This window comes from Morone saxatilis, unplaced genomic scaffold (genome assembly GCF_004916995.1).
Source record: "Morone saxatilis isolate NCDOM2014 unplaced genomic scaffold, NCSU_SB_2.0 Contig3, whole genome shotgun sequence".
In the NCBI taxonomy this organism is placed as follows: Eukaryota; Metazoa; Chordata; class Actinopteri; family Moronidae; genus Morone; species Morone saxatilis.
The window spans coordinates 14447580-14461244 of record NW_023339873.1 but is presented as its reverse complement, the minus strand read 5'-3'; the positions used below and the strand labels follow the sequence as shown (position 1 = coordinate 14461244).

Genomic DNA, 13665 nt, shown 5'->3' with positions numbered 1-13665 from the left:
TGCGAGGCTGCAACTCGTTATGACCAAATCGCAGCCAATCCTGTGATGACAGTGAGTTGAGATGGGCAGTAACACGCTACTAAGCCTCTCATTTCTGTTGGGCCCTCTTCCCAACGAATCCTTGTCATTAGAGTTGTAGAGCATAAACCTGCTAAGAGCTCCACTACTCAGCTCACTCACTCACACACACACGCAAGTAGCAACGACTGCTGCGAAACAGAGAGCAGAGAGAGAGGAGAGAGAGAGAGAGAGAGAGGAGAGAGAGAGAGAGGAGAATCCCACTATCTTGTGTGAGTGACAAGCCGGCCACCACGGCCGGCACTCGCAGACAAAGCTGGGGACTCCTATTGGTGTAAATGCGTTCATTGACGAGTCAGCCACAATGCTGCTGAAGGACCGCGGAGGCGCATTAGGCCGAGCAGACGGATGAAATGCTCCCATCGCAGGAGAACACAGAGCGACAGCCTAGTTCAGCCGCTCGCTCGCCCCCGTACCTCGCCATGGGATGTATCAAAAGAAAACAACCAAAAAAAAAAAAAAAAAAAAAAAAAAAAAAAAAAAAAAATAACGGGAAAAGCGTTGCGCCGGACGAAAGGGAAAGGACGGACGCGTAAGTCAGAGCACCTTTTTTATGGGGCGTTTTTTGGTGATCCGGTGTGGTTTTGGCCTGAAAAATGTGCGTACTTGCTGTTAACAGGTTGATGTGGAAGAGGTTGCTGTTTAGCTGGCCTGTTCTTGGTGTAAAGTAAGGGGACAGCGCGTCAGTCGCTAATGTGTGCCATAAGGCTGGCGAAAACTGCATTTTGATGCTGCCAACTGTTTTGCGCAAAATGTTCTCTAGTTGTGATTTTTTTTTTTGCACTATACTTTCTTGACCTGGTTTCGGCCAAACCGCCGTTTCGGACATTCCACTTTGTTTACCGCGTGCACTCAACAATTTTAAACTTGCTGTGTTTTTGATGTGCGCCAATCAACCGCGTGATTTCCCCAAGTTCAAAAGGAAGGGAAATGAGAAACAGATGAAGAGGCAAGAATCTCAGGGGGGGGGTTCTTAACAATGGGCTGCTAATTTTTTTTTTGTGTGTCAGTTAACGCGGAATCGTTTCATGTGTAAATCGGCGGTGCGTTTCCATTAAGATTATGGTTGAATCGCATGTACACGCACATACTCTACATCCTCATATGCAAAAAGAGAAACGCACACTTTCATTACAGCAAGCCCTCCTGCCCCTCCGCCTCCCCCACTCACACTTCTTGTGTTGGTGTTTCTCAAGGAGGGTGACTCCAGGATGCAGCTCCAGGTCTAGAGTTTCTCCTCCAGGCCGTCCGCACAGGTTCCACAAACCCAGCCCGGCCCAAACCACCCCAGGTAAATCCATGATGCCCCTGGGACACCTCACCAAGGGGGCGAGCTGGGAGGAGCTGATCCAGACCTGTTTGCAGTCTTTCGGTAAGTCTGTGCTGGCCTACCTTGGCCCTGGTGTTGAGTTTGACATGGTGGAGTGCTGCCTGCTGCAGGTGCTTCTGGTCTATGTTTGTGTAACACTGAAGTATTTTTTCAAGTTTGACTCATACCTTCTCTGTGGTCCTGTTACTGAGAAACAGTAAGATAATACGCCTTAAAGGCAGAACAAAAAACTGCACCTTTTATGAGATCACACTGTTGTTGTTTCCCCACAAGTCTTTGTTTTTCCAAAACACCTTTCCTGGCATTTTGCTGCAAATCTCCATCAAGTCTGGGCAGGCCTCTATAGAAAAGGAGTGGGAAGATTTACATCTAAAAAGTGAAATTGGTTTTCTTAACACAGCTGCATTTATTAGTGTTGTTTTACATATTATTATTATTTTATTTAGTTTTGTGCTGTGAAAATGTTGAAGAAGATATTTGATGGTTGCTTGTATCATAATTTCTTCTGCAATGGTTGCAATGGCTGCGCTGTATGTGTTGGTTTATGTGTCAAATGACATTTTACTGTCTGCAAGATGTATAGTGTTTTTAAAAGAAAAAAGGACAGCGGTGATTGAGTAGGTTGTAGTTGGATCAATCAAGCAAAGATCATTGGCTTCATCAAGTTGTCTGGAGTGCTCTCGGAGTTATGGTGATTGTGTTTCTGAAGAGACAAGCTTTCAAATTGCTGTTGCCTGGTTACAAAAATGGAGCAAGAGCAATGGAGAGGTGTTACAATGGGCTGCACATAAAATGACATCCCGCAACTACATTTATCTGTGGAGATGTAAAAACCAGGCAGTAATGACAGCCTGCTGCTCATTTCAGATACACGAGGGAAACGGATTTAATCAGAAGAAGCTAAGGAACCCTATAGTACTGTATTATACAGTGTTTGAGCACTTGGCTTAAAAAAAGTCCTTTCAGTGTCACTATGCAAAATTTGACATCCACACACACACATGCTCAGATGGTATCTCACTGAGTACAGTGTGTTATGACTGGGGTTTTCCTTCAACAGCCTCTCCTGATAAAATGGAGCACTGCTCTGTTCCTCCTGGCCCACATCACAAGCGAACCCCCAAGGTCCATGAGTCCTGCCACCTTTTCAAATGTGAGAGTGCACGTAAGAGCTATTTGAAGGATTACCTGATGGCAGCTTCAAGCCTGGCTGAGCTGAAAGGTCAGCTCCCCTAACAGTGGTCCTCAGATGCTGACCAGCCTTTGAAATGCAGAGCGCTATGAGGTGTGGATCAATTGCTGTTGACATCATCACTGTCTTTAGACCGTGCTGCTCTGGGCTGCACCGCATGCTCTGAATAGGCCCTGCGTCAACCTAATTCTATTTTGTTTTTAAAAAAACAATACAGGTTACAGTTGCTTTGTATTCATACAGGTTTTCGTTTTTATTAGATATCATTTATAAGATCAAACATCTAACAATAAAGTTTTTACAGGGAGAAGTTTGTGTTGGCCTGGTAGAAAGTGCTTGCAGTGGTTTTAGATTTGATATTATTTAACTATTAATGCTATAAAAGTAGATATGATAGTGATTATTTTTATAAAATTGAAACAGAATGTTTGCATTCATAATACTACCACTTTGAGTGGCAGAAGCTGGACATTTCCACTATTTATGTATTTCTTTTAGCTATTTCAACCATTGATTTATTATGTTAAGATAACTGTTTCGACCATCCTTTTTAGCTGTTTCAACCATACAAAACATTACTTAATGCAAACAATTTTAACTGTTGTCCATTATTTTGAGCTATTTCAACCATTTATCAAATCAGATCAAATCACATTTATGTACAAAGCACATTTAAAAACAACCCATGTTGACCAAATTGCTGTACAAGCCAGAGCAGGTAGAGGAGACCATAATTAGTAATTGTTAGCAATTTGTACATTACTTTTAACTAACAATTTCAGCTGTTGTCCATTTCTTTAAGCTATTATATTTATGCATTAGTTTTAGCTAACTGTCACTCCTAGTCATGTGGTGTCCAAGTGTTATAGCAGACTCAATATGTGGATATATTTTTTTAAAGAAATCATGAGCCTCTATTTTTTATAAAATTAGACAAGCTACTCCATAATCTTTTAATGCACCCCCTGGCAGCTAAAGAGTTACTTCCTGGGGTACAAGTACTGTAAAGCTGTCGTTCTAAAACTGTAGGGCGGGCCCCACTGGTTGGGCATAGAGCCACTGCAGGTGGGGCATGGATGACCAAAGGAAAAATATGGAGTTGAGCAAAGTTCAATGCATATGATTTATGTAGGGAAAATAAACCAACAAGAGTTTGCCGATGCTATTGCGCTGACATTTATTTTACTGAAGTTCAACTTGGATCCCTTTTTTACTAGTTTCGGTTGTTAATGAGTGCTGAAGGCTTGGTTTCTGAAGGGAGCCATGCCAGAAAAAGTTTGAGAACCACTGCTGTAAAGTATACATTCAAACAGAGGCTGTGACGTTACAGGTTATTATGGAGACGTTTGTTCAGAGCACAGAGAGATAAAAATCACCCTGCATCAGACTTGGATTCCTCTAAAACAAAGAGACCATCCAGTCTGATGTGCTCTGTCAAAACAAGGAAAAGCGACACGCACATTTGGAGCGGCTGATTAATGTCTTAGATAACCTTAAAACTAGGCCAGACACTGTGTGCCCTCCGCAGTGTTTATCACCATACAGTATCACAAAGTTCCACTGTAGCGGGTGGCAGCTTTCCTAATTTTCCAGTCAGGAACAGACAGTCCAGAGAGGATTTCCTCTTGCAATTAACCCTGCACAGGGAGGGTTAGTGGTTGGAAAGTTGTGAAAAAAAGAATTGAGCAATTGTTTACCTGGTGGAGAGTCATGGCTTCCTGTTTTGCATTAACCATATGTCTGACTTTTGCTGAATCACACCTGATTGTTACCAGACTCTTAAGCAAAACATGACTGTAAATTAATAAATGTAGCACAACAGACTTATAGCTGAGTTTTTCACAGATGTCAGGAAGAACAAAAAGAAGTGGCTATTGCTTTATATACACGTCTTAACTGCATCAAAGCATTGCTGCTTTACCAGCCATGTAATTCTGAATATTAGACATTGTTTCACTAGTCTCTTTTATTCTCTTATTGACTAGACTGGTGAGGTCATTGATGTTCACTGGATTTAGCTGGTAGTGTAACAAACAGAAACACACCCCATGCAGGATATGAGGGCTGGATTAGTCAGCTGTGGCTGGAGTGGTGAGTTGCTTACAGATAACAAAGATTAGAAAACATGTTGCCATGGAGTCCGGGGTACTTCCAAGGTGATATGGTTTGAAAGTGGATCCACAGACGCCTGATGTCCTTGATGGTGTCAAGATACTGGTAAAGCTTAAAGGGAAACAATACTCAGCTTGAAAATTCACAAATGTTGTTTCTTAAATTTTCAGCACAATCTGTTCATTCTCTACAGATTGTGGAAGGAAGATGTAAACAGCCTAAGATGTCCCATGATGTTTAAAGAATAATTTCAAGATGCAATTAAATGCTCTTCCTCTGTATGCCAACCACTAATTCGCTGCATGTAGCAGTGGTCTCACAGAAGATAAGTAGTGTGTTGCTTCGCTTAAGTGAGCAGGGAAATGCATTTTCTGCAATGACAGGTCAGATCTGGCATTGTAATATTTTCACATACGTACACAAGAAAGTTTCTAAATCTGTGGGTCTCAAGATGTAGCGTAGGAAAGGTGGTCTCGTCACAAAGAGAGGAAGTCAGATATACGCAAGGAAAAAGGAAGCGAAAAAGGTAGTGAGACAAGCACGCTGCAGAGGTTCACACAATCAGAGGAAAGGGCAAATCTTCAGAACCTTGGGTCTGTGTGACGAAATGTTACAGTGTGTGCATCTGCCTGGTTAACTCGGCCCTCTGTTGTCTACTGATGGAAATACTATGTGATGGTTTTCACAGGTAACACCTGAGGGTTATTCTGTGTTTAAGGGGGCCAGTTATATCTGTCTTTACAATCCAATGCAGAATCAAATATAATCTATTTTTTAATCAAAGAAATAATCCGTGGGTATAGGTTTATTTGCAAAGTGTGATCTGTGATTCATTGCAATTTGTCCCAGTTATAGTAAATAAAGGATAAGGCACCAAAACCCACAATGAATTTATTCTACCAGCAAATATTGTGTAAAAATACTACAAGTACTACTGTACTTTTTTTCAGGTATCTGTACTTTACTTATTTTCATGAAAACGTTTTACTTTTAACTCCTACATATCTGTACTTTCCACTCCTTACATTGTCAAAACAGGCTTGTCACTTTAGTTTTAATGCGTTTGAGGGAAATATTTTATATTTATGTTCATTTATTTATTTAATATGTGTTATTTGTACTTCCACTTTAGTAAAGAATGTGTGCACTTATGCGACCTCTGTCAGTGAGCCGCAACACACCTGTTCCTTCAGTGTGATAAACATGGGCACTGTAGTTTATTTTGACCCTCACTGCCATGCTGCTGAAGATTTTCACTTGAAGCACCAAACGTGAATTAATCCGCAACTGAAAATTGTCCCCAACAAATGCGCAATTTACTAAAAAAAGCAGTGCAGTGAATCCTATTTTTACCAGTTTACTATGTGTAAGCAAAGTAAAATTAAACACACATGATGAGTAAGATGCCACTTAAACAAGGGAAACCTTGTGTCACTCATGCGCCTTTATTTTAAGGTGACATTGTCTTGCAGAAAAGTTATATCCTCCTCTTAGCAATGAGGGTAATATTAAGTGTGTGCGTATTGTCTTGCAGACACGGATGGTGTTGTATGTGGGAGCAGCCACCTGTTGAACATCAGCCTGACCATGCACCGTCTTCTCATCTCCTCCAATGATCTGCTGGACAAACTCATCACTCTATATCCTTCAACAGTCCGACATAAAGCCATAACCGCTACAGTGCAGGCAGATGATTCAAACAGTGCATTGGCCAATTTTGAGCACCAAATGCAAGATGGGATCAGATCACTGGCTCTGCTTTGTGCTGCTTTCCTGTGGTTGTCAACAGCAACGAGCAATCAAGCTTGTACTTGGCGTACAATGCAGCCTGTAGCTGTCAGTGTAAAATGTGATAGGCAAGTGGCAGTTCGTGTTTACTCCTGCTGTCGGTTGTTGTAGACATTTTACATCTCTATCTGAGTACATTTCCTTCACTCTGGGCCCTGTACCCCATGCTTTCAGTAACAGAGAGTCTGTTACCAATGTGTATCTGGTCTCTTTCAGAATGTTTGATTTTGTCTCTTCAATTTTCCCCAACTTCACGCCTGGAAAAAAGCATTTTTTTTGTAGTGTCTCGAGACTTGAGTGGAGGGCCTGTAATCTAGGCTTTCATTCAGGAAACAGCAGTGGCGTCACAAAGCCTCTCAGAGGTGCCAACTGGCCTGTCAAGCAGCCTTGGGGTTTCAGGTGTTAATTACCTCTGCCTCTTTCACATACAAGTCCTCTTCAACTATATATAAACACAGACCCTCTATTGCTTTAAGAGGCCCCTGCTCACAGGAACCGACGTCAGAGCGTGCAACGCCGAATGCCCTTCTGCTATTTTTAACCCTCTCGTTTTGAGCCCAAGACCCAAAAGGATACATCAAATAAATTCAATGTGTGGGTTTAGGATCAGTGAAGAGACACAGGGGCCATTAACAGCCTTCATCACAGTCTGGCCTTGGGATTGCGTGGGCGGTTCGTCTGCTCCCATGACGCAATTAGCCTTTTTATGTGCATCACTTCACGCTGATTTCTGCCAATTGAGAGCTATAGTGTCAGGCTGTTTATAGAAGCTGCTTCGTATAATAAGGAAATGCTTTTGTGTGCACTGTGTATAAATCGACGAGGGTGCTGTCGCGGTCCGCATGTGCGACCATATTGCCGAATAATTGCAAGGCATTGATTAAAAACATTTTTAGTGTCCTACCAGTAAACAATGCACATTAATCAACAGTTGTTCAATTGTGTGTTTTCTTTGGACATTTTGTTATTCACTTACTTCTGTATGCCAGAATGATTCAGTGATGCTCATCAGTTTTGCTTCATGCAGCCGCCTCCTCCCACATTACCAAATGCCACTTCTGTTAGCCTTTTTATTTAGTTGCTGTAGTTTTTATTAATGAATTGTTTGCACGAAAGAAACTCTGCAGTCGAGTCAACCGTATGTTCAGTATATACTCAAAACGCACCTTTCCTGAGCAAAGTTGAAGATCAGCTGATTTGCTGGCAAGCTGTTCTCACCTAAACAAAAATGCTGTTAAGCGTGAGACACTGCTGACTCAATAAAACCGCACTTTACCTAGGTTAATAATTAAGTCAACATTATTTCCTTAACCAAAACGCTTACATATAAACTAGCACTGGACAACGAACAGCCAACAGAGTGCCAGAAGATATGCTACTTCATCAGGTCAGTTTAACACATTAGCGCATTTTAATAGTCTTTAATTGTGTGTTGTGTATTCAGTTACATGGTATCATCTCTGACTTCCAGGCATTGGATCCAGGAATTCTGGATAAGCTTCCGGTTGCAACACAGCTTGTCAGACAGCCTGGAACAGTTCCGGGAGCTGATCAGAGAGCAGGGACAGGAGCATCTTTGCTCTCTCCTAGAGACCAAATGGATGTAAGTGTTAATCTCTGACCAGCTGGCAACTGAGACATTAGGCCTGCACGACTCTCAGTTGTTTGTTCTGTCATGGAAAATACTGAAAACAGTCACGATCAAGATTACAGACTTTGAACTGTGAACTGCATAACTTTGAAGCTGCTAATGTAGCAGATCAGAGAAGATCAAATATTTGTTTCTTTTTCACATCACATATACAGTAAATTTCTGTTTTCTTGATCCAGTGTATCATTAAAGTTACCTCACACTTGATTACTTAGTATGAAGTGAAATATGATCGGTTAATCTGCCCATTATTTTCTAAATTAATCAATTGATCATTTGGTCTATAAAATGTAAGATCTTCAGATGTCATGTTTTGTCTGACCAACATCCCAAAACCCAAATATATTCAATTCACTATCATAGTAAACTACAAACCATCAATTTGAATTGTTGAAATAAACTTTTAATTATATATATGTGTGTAATTACCATTATATTAAAAAAAAACATTTACGTACTGGTATCTGGGGGAGTGTTTCCATTGCCTGACCGCATTACCACAAATCTGATAGACACAATAATGTCTCAAACTGTCACTTTCTAATTTATGGAGTCATGTCAGGCTGTTACTTAACCTTTGCTGATTTGTAAATGTGACCATGTTATTTTCCATGGTGTGTTCTAGAAATGAACGGGACCGGTCGTGGAAGGCCAGCCAGAAGATCAAAGCTAACTACAGTAAAAAGAGGAAAGTCTCTCTTCTTTTTGATCACCTGGAGCCCATTGAGCTGGCGGAACATCTCACCTACCTGGAATTCAAGTCCTTCTGCAGGATATCAGTGAGCATACACACTAAAAACCTATTCAAGTGTATCTAGGTTGTCTTTTGCACGCTGACGATTTGTTAATTTGACATGCATCTCTGTGAACTATAAACCATTAGGTGTTTCCTCCCCAGGGGAAATGCCTCACAGTTTCCGTGCAGCACTTTATGCTTGTCTCTCTGCTCTCTCTGCCAGTTTGTAGACTATCAGAATTACATTCGCAGCTGCTGCATGAAGGACATCCCCGTGATGGAGCGTTCCATCGCCCTGTGTAACGGTATCTCCCAGTGGGTTCAGCTGATGGTGCTGAGCAGGCCAACCGCTCAGCTGAGAGCTGAGGTTTTCACCAAGTTTATTCACGTGGCCAAGGTAGTGGTTTAATCAGCCCCTCATTAGCATTACTACAGTTTCTGTTCCTGGTTTAGCAAAAAAGAAAAATGGAACTTTATTTGACACATTTCCTCTTTGCTTGCATCTACGTGCTCCTGTAAAACACCGAATATATTGTCATACTCCGAACAATGCCATAGATCCTGCATAATTAGCAGCTGCATAAAGCATATTCACAGAGAGCTGGAAATGATTCTCGAGAGCTCTGCTGCAGGCTTTTAGCGTATTTTAGCATAAGATTTTACCAATAGAAAAATATTAACTGAATGCAAGCTAATGGAGTCATCGAGTAGAACACACTTAGATACTGAGGAGGTTGTGGAAGTGGAAAAGAGATAAATGACTTGTGACTGTTGTCGCCGATAAGACTTTGCTTTTTAAAACCACTCCAATGCGTAGCTGCACGCAGCCTGCTGAGAAAGTGAGGTGCAGGCTTCAGGGAGCCGTTATGCGGGCTTGTACTCTGGAGGACCTCTTGCACCCTAACACTAATGCACCAGTCTGCTGCTGCTCACTGCTGTCAACCTCAAAACCCACGGGTGTGGAAACGAATTTCACACCATAATGCTCCAGTGACAGCACGAATTAGAAAAGAAAAGAGAGGGAAAAGCACTTTCAAAAGAAGTGTGAGATATGAGAGCGCAGTAAGAAAAAGGCAACAATATAAGTGGCTTATATAACCGCACTGCTGGAGATTATATAACCGGGGCTACCTGGGACAAGTTTATTTGTGCGTGTTTATATGTGTGTGTTTGATACCAGTGCTTTTTGCGTCTGCTTCCACCAGAGTCTACATCTTATGCACAATTACAACACACTAATGGCGGTGGTGGGAGGGCTTTGTCACAGCTCGATCTCCAGACTGAAGGACACCACCTCACATGTACCTAGTGAGGTCACCAAGGTAAATGACGTAAGATCTCGCTGATAACACAGCCAATACATCCTCACATTAATGATTATAAAAATTTCTATTCAATCCTCAGGTACTGAACGAGATGACAGACCTACTGTCCTCCTGCAGAAACTATGACAACTATAGACAAGCTTACAACAAGATTACAGGTTTTAAAATCCCTATCCTGGGTGTCCACCTCAAAGACCTGATTTCGGTCAATGAGGCCATGTCAGACTATGTGGATGACAACAAGGTGAACGTCCAGAAGCTTCAGGCACTTTACAGCCACATTAATGAGCTGATCCAACTCCAGCAGATCCCTCCCGGGCTGGATGCTAACAAGGACCTGGTCCATCTGTTGACGGTAGTGCGCCCTTCAGTGCAACTCTGCATTCGGACTCTTTTTTTTAATTGTTATGTATCTTCATGTGATTCACTAGATTGTATTAAACACAAGCACAGATGCAAATGAGCGTGTTACAGCATGTGGATTGTGTCCGTGCTTGTGTGGGTGTGATGAGAGTCTATGATCTATGAGTGTGTGGGTGACGAACTGAGTGTGAATGAGAGTGAGTTCAGATTGCTGTATTGTTGTGTTATCTGTGTGCGGTGCTTTAATCGTACTTGAACAACAGAATGCCCATGAAGAGATAATAGTTACCCTGTGGCCCAATTCTGCCCTCATCAAAACATGTTTCAAGGAGAAACATCTAGATATACAGAGAGCTCTTTCTCTATTTGTTCACCTCTCATGTGCCGACATGTGTTCTCTCCTTCCCCACAGCTGTCCTTGGACCTTTACTACACTGAGGATGAGATTTACGAACTGTCTTACACCAGGGAGCCCAAGAACTGCAAAGCACCTGTGGGTGATAGAAACAGAGGCACTTATAGTTAACAACTGTTTACCAGCTGGCTTTATAGCAGTAGTTGGGGAAATAGGCTCATCTGCATTCCTGCCGAGAGTTAGATAAGAAGATTGAGACCACTCTACAGCCAGGAGCTGGTTAGCTTAGCTTAAAGACTCGAAAACAGGAAATACAGTTATTCTCTTTCTTGCCAAGAGTCAGATGAGAGGACTGATAGAACCCTCATGAAGCTACAACCTGCAGCTGGTTAGCTTAGCTTAAAGACTGGAAAAGCAGAAGATTGATACCACCCACATACCTGTATGCTAAATATGAAGCTGCAGCCAGTAGTTGGTTAGCTTAGCATAGGACAAAGACTGGAAACAAGGGGGGAATGGCTACCCTGGCTCTGTCCAACAGTAACAAAATCAACCTACAAGCACCTGTAAAAGGCAAATTGTTGTACTACCTTTGGACAGAGCCAGGCTAGCTGTTTTCCAGTCTTTATGTTGAGCTAAGCAAACTGCTGGCTCCAGCTACATATTTACAGACAATAGAGTGGTATCAATCTTCTCATCTAACTCCCTGCAGGAGAGAGAACAAGCATATTTCCCAAAATGTCAAAATACACATCTTTCTAAGCATTACTCAACAATTAGTTTCTCTGACTTCTAGCTAGTTGATAGTGTTGCTTCTGCTTCTGCACAGCAGGCCATGGAAATATTTAGTGTAATACAGCTGCTGAGATAATTATGTACATGTTTATCTGCCTGTTCAGGCTTGTTTTTTTAATGTCTAATTAATTTTCTATCAGCCAGCCACCCCCTCTAGACCTCCAGTGGTTGTGGACTGGGCATCAGGAGTGGCTCCTAAACCAGACCCCCGAACCATCAGCAAACATGTGCAGAGAATGGTGGACGTAAGTGCTTCCGCTTTCAAGTGTAGCCTCCGCATTGCTACTCAGTAATGCTGTTATATAACCGTAATCATTTATTTTAACTATTCTTCTCAATGCTGCCATTTTTTTGACAGCTTGCTCTTGCAGCTATTGTTCACTAATAGTCGAGCAACAATGGTGTTTGCCTCTTGTCTTTCACAGTCCGTGTTTAAGAACTACGATCACGACGAGAACGGCTTCATTTCTCAAGGGGAATTTGAGAAAATTGCTGCTAGTTTTCCGTTTTCCTTCTGTGTCATGGACAAAGAGAAGTAAGTGTTTGACAGGTCACGCACTCAACTCATTTGTGGCTTCAGAGGAGAGGAAGAAAAAGTGGTATTTGTAGTGATGAGCGTAGAAACAGGAAACATAAAATAGCAACACAACTAACCATAACCCCCACCACAACATGTTCACTGTTTATTTCTCATGCACGTCCACTGTTACATGATGCTCAAAACCCAGAGAGGAGCATGTGATTTCTCATTTAGACCTAGGCTAGAAAACCGCCATAGTTGATGATGTTACTGTTTTATCATTACACAATAAAAAAGTGGTATAGTGTTTTACACATGGTGCAGATGAGTGGGTGAGTCCCAAATAAATCAGATCAGGGATTACCGAACATTAAAGTGGGATGTGAAAGAAGATCTGAAAATGTCTGTCAAAATGTTTATTTCCCATATATACTGTATCATTTAGAGCTCTATTCCCTCTGTTAAATTATGCTGTGTGTGGTTGTGGTTGTCCAGGGAGGGCCTCGTCAGCAGAGAGGAGATCACAGCCTACTTCATGCGAGCCAGTGTTATCTGCTCCAAACTGGGTCTTGGATTTGTCCATAACTTTCAGGAAACCACTTACATGAAACCCACCTTCTGTGACAACTGCTCCGGATTTGTAAGTCACAACACGTATGATGAGTATAGAAACTGCTTGACTGCTATGTCACAGTCTAGAAAACAATGTGTAACGTTGTTTATAGGTTTGCTTTTGCTTCTTGATATTCAATGTTTCTCCTCCATATTCTTCTTCACAGTTGTGGGGCGTCATCAAGCAAGGCTACAGATGTAAAGGTAATTATTGCACTATGTATTGTGCAACTTTAGCATGTCTATATTTGTTCGTATATCAGTATCATGCTTTGAAATGAGTAGAGGTACACACACTGTGGGGAGCAGGTAAAGTGAAGCTATCTAAAGAAGGTGCAGTGTGGTTTTGTGTGTTGCACACAGCTAGCTGAACATTGCAGCATGAAAAAAAATTAAGTGTCTGCAGCCAGAACCACAGTTTTTCCCCCTCCCCCGTCCCTCAAAAGATCTGAGAGCTATTTGTTTGCTTGACAGTAAGCATGCAAAGCTTCCAGAGTTGCATTTGCAGAACAGATAGTGTTCAAAGAAAAGTCAGTAGAAGTCAGTTTGTCGATGTTAGTTTGAGTTCCTGTTCTGACATGTTGTGCATTCTTTTGGCTGGCTCAGACTGTGGGATGAACTGCCACAAGCTGTGCAAGGACCAGGTGGCATTTGAGTGCAAGAAAAATGCGAAAATGACCAACGCCATCGACAGTCCCACACCGAGCTCCACGCCTGTCACCATGGGCACCTCAGAGGGTGGGTTTGATTATGCGTGATGGGGTTCATTACAGCATAAACAGTCCGTTTGACACACACACACACACAC

The 13665-nt window shown here is 42.0% G+C and overlaps 1 protein-coding gene across 1 annotated transcript in view; it reads left to right on the top strand.

Annotated features, from left to right (window-relative positions):
* The first annotated feature begins 1150 nt into the window (after positions 1–1150).
* LOC118337463 (RAS guanyl-releasing protein 1-like) overlaps positions 1151–13665 on the top strand; it is a 14969-nt gene continuing 2454 nt past the window's right edge. The window contains exons 1-14 of the mRNA XM_035674513.1: positions 1151–1450; positions 6247–6352; positions 7825–7887; positions 7972–8103; positions 8777–8930; positions 9111–9284; positions 10093–10209; positions 10292–10567; positions 10988–11068; positions 11866–11970; positions 12151–12260; positions 12741–12885; positions 13025–13061; positions 13464–13595. Of these exons, the coding sequence (XP_035530406.1) occupies positions 1183–1450; positions 6247–6352; positions 7825–7887; positions 7972–8103; positions 8777–8930; positions 9111–9284; positions 10093–10209; positions 10292–10567; positions 10988–11068; positions 11866–11970; positions 12151–12260; positions 12741–12885; positions 13025–13061; positions 13464–13595 (1900 nt within the window). The 5' untranslated portion in view covers positions 1151–1182. The remainder of the gene's footprint in view (positions 1451–6246; positions 6353–7824; positions 7888–7971; positions 8104–8776; positions 8931–9110; positions 9285–10092; positions 10210–10291; positions 10568–10987; positions 11069–11865; positions 11971–12150; positions 12261–12740; positions 12886–13024; positions 13062–13463; positions 13596–13665) is intronic.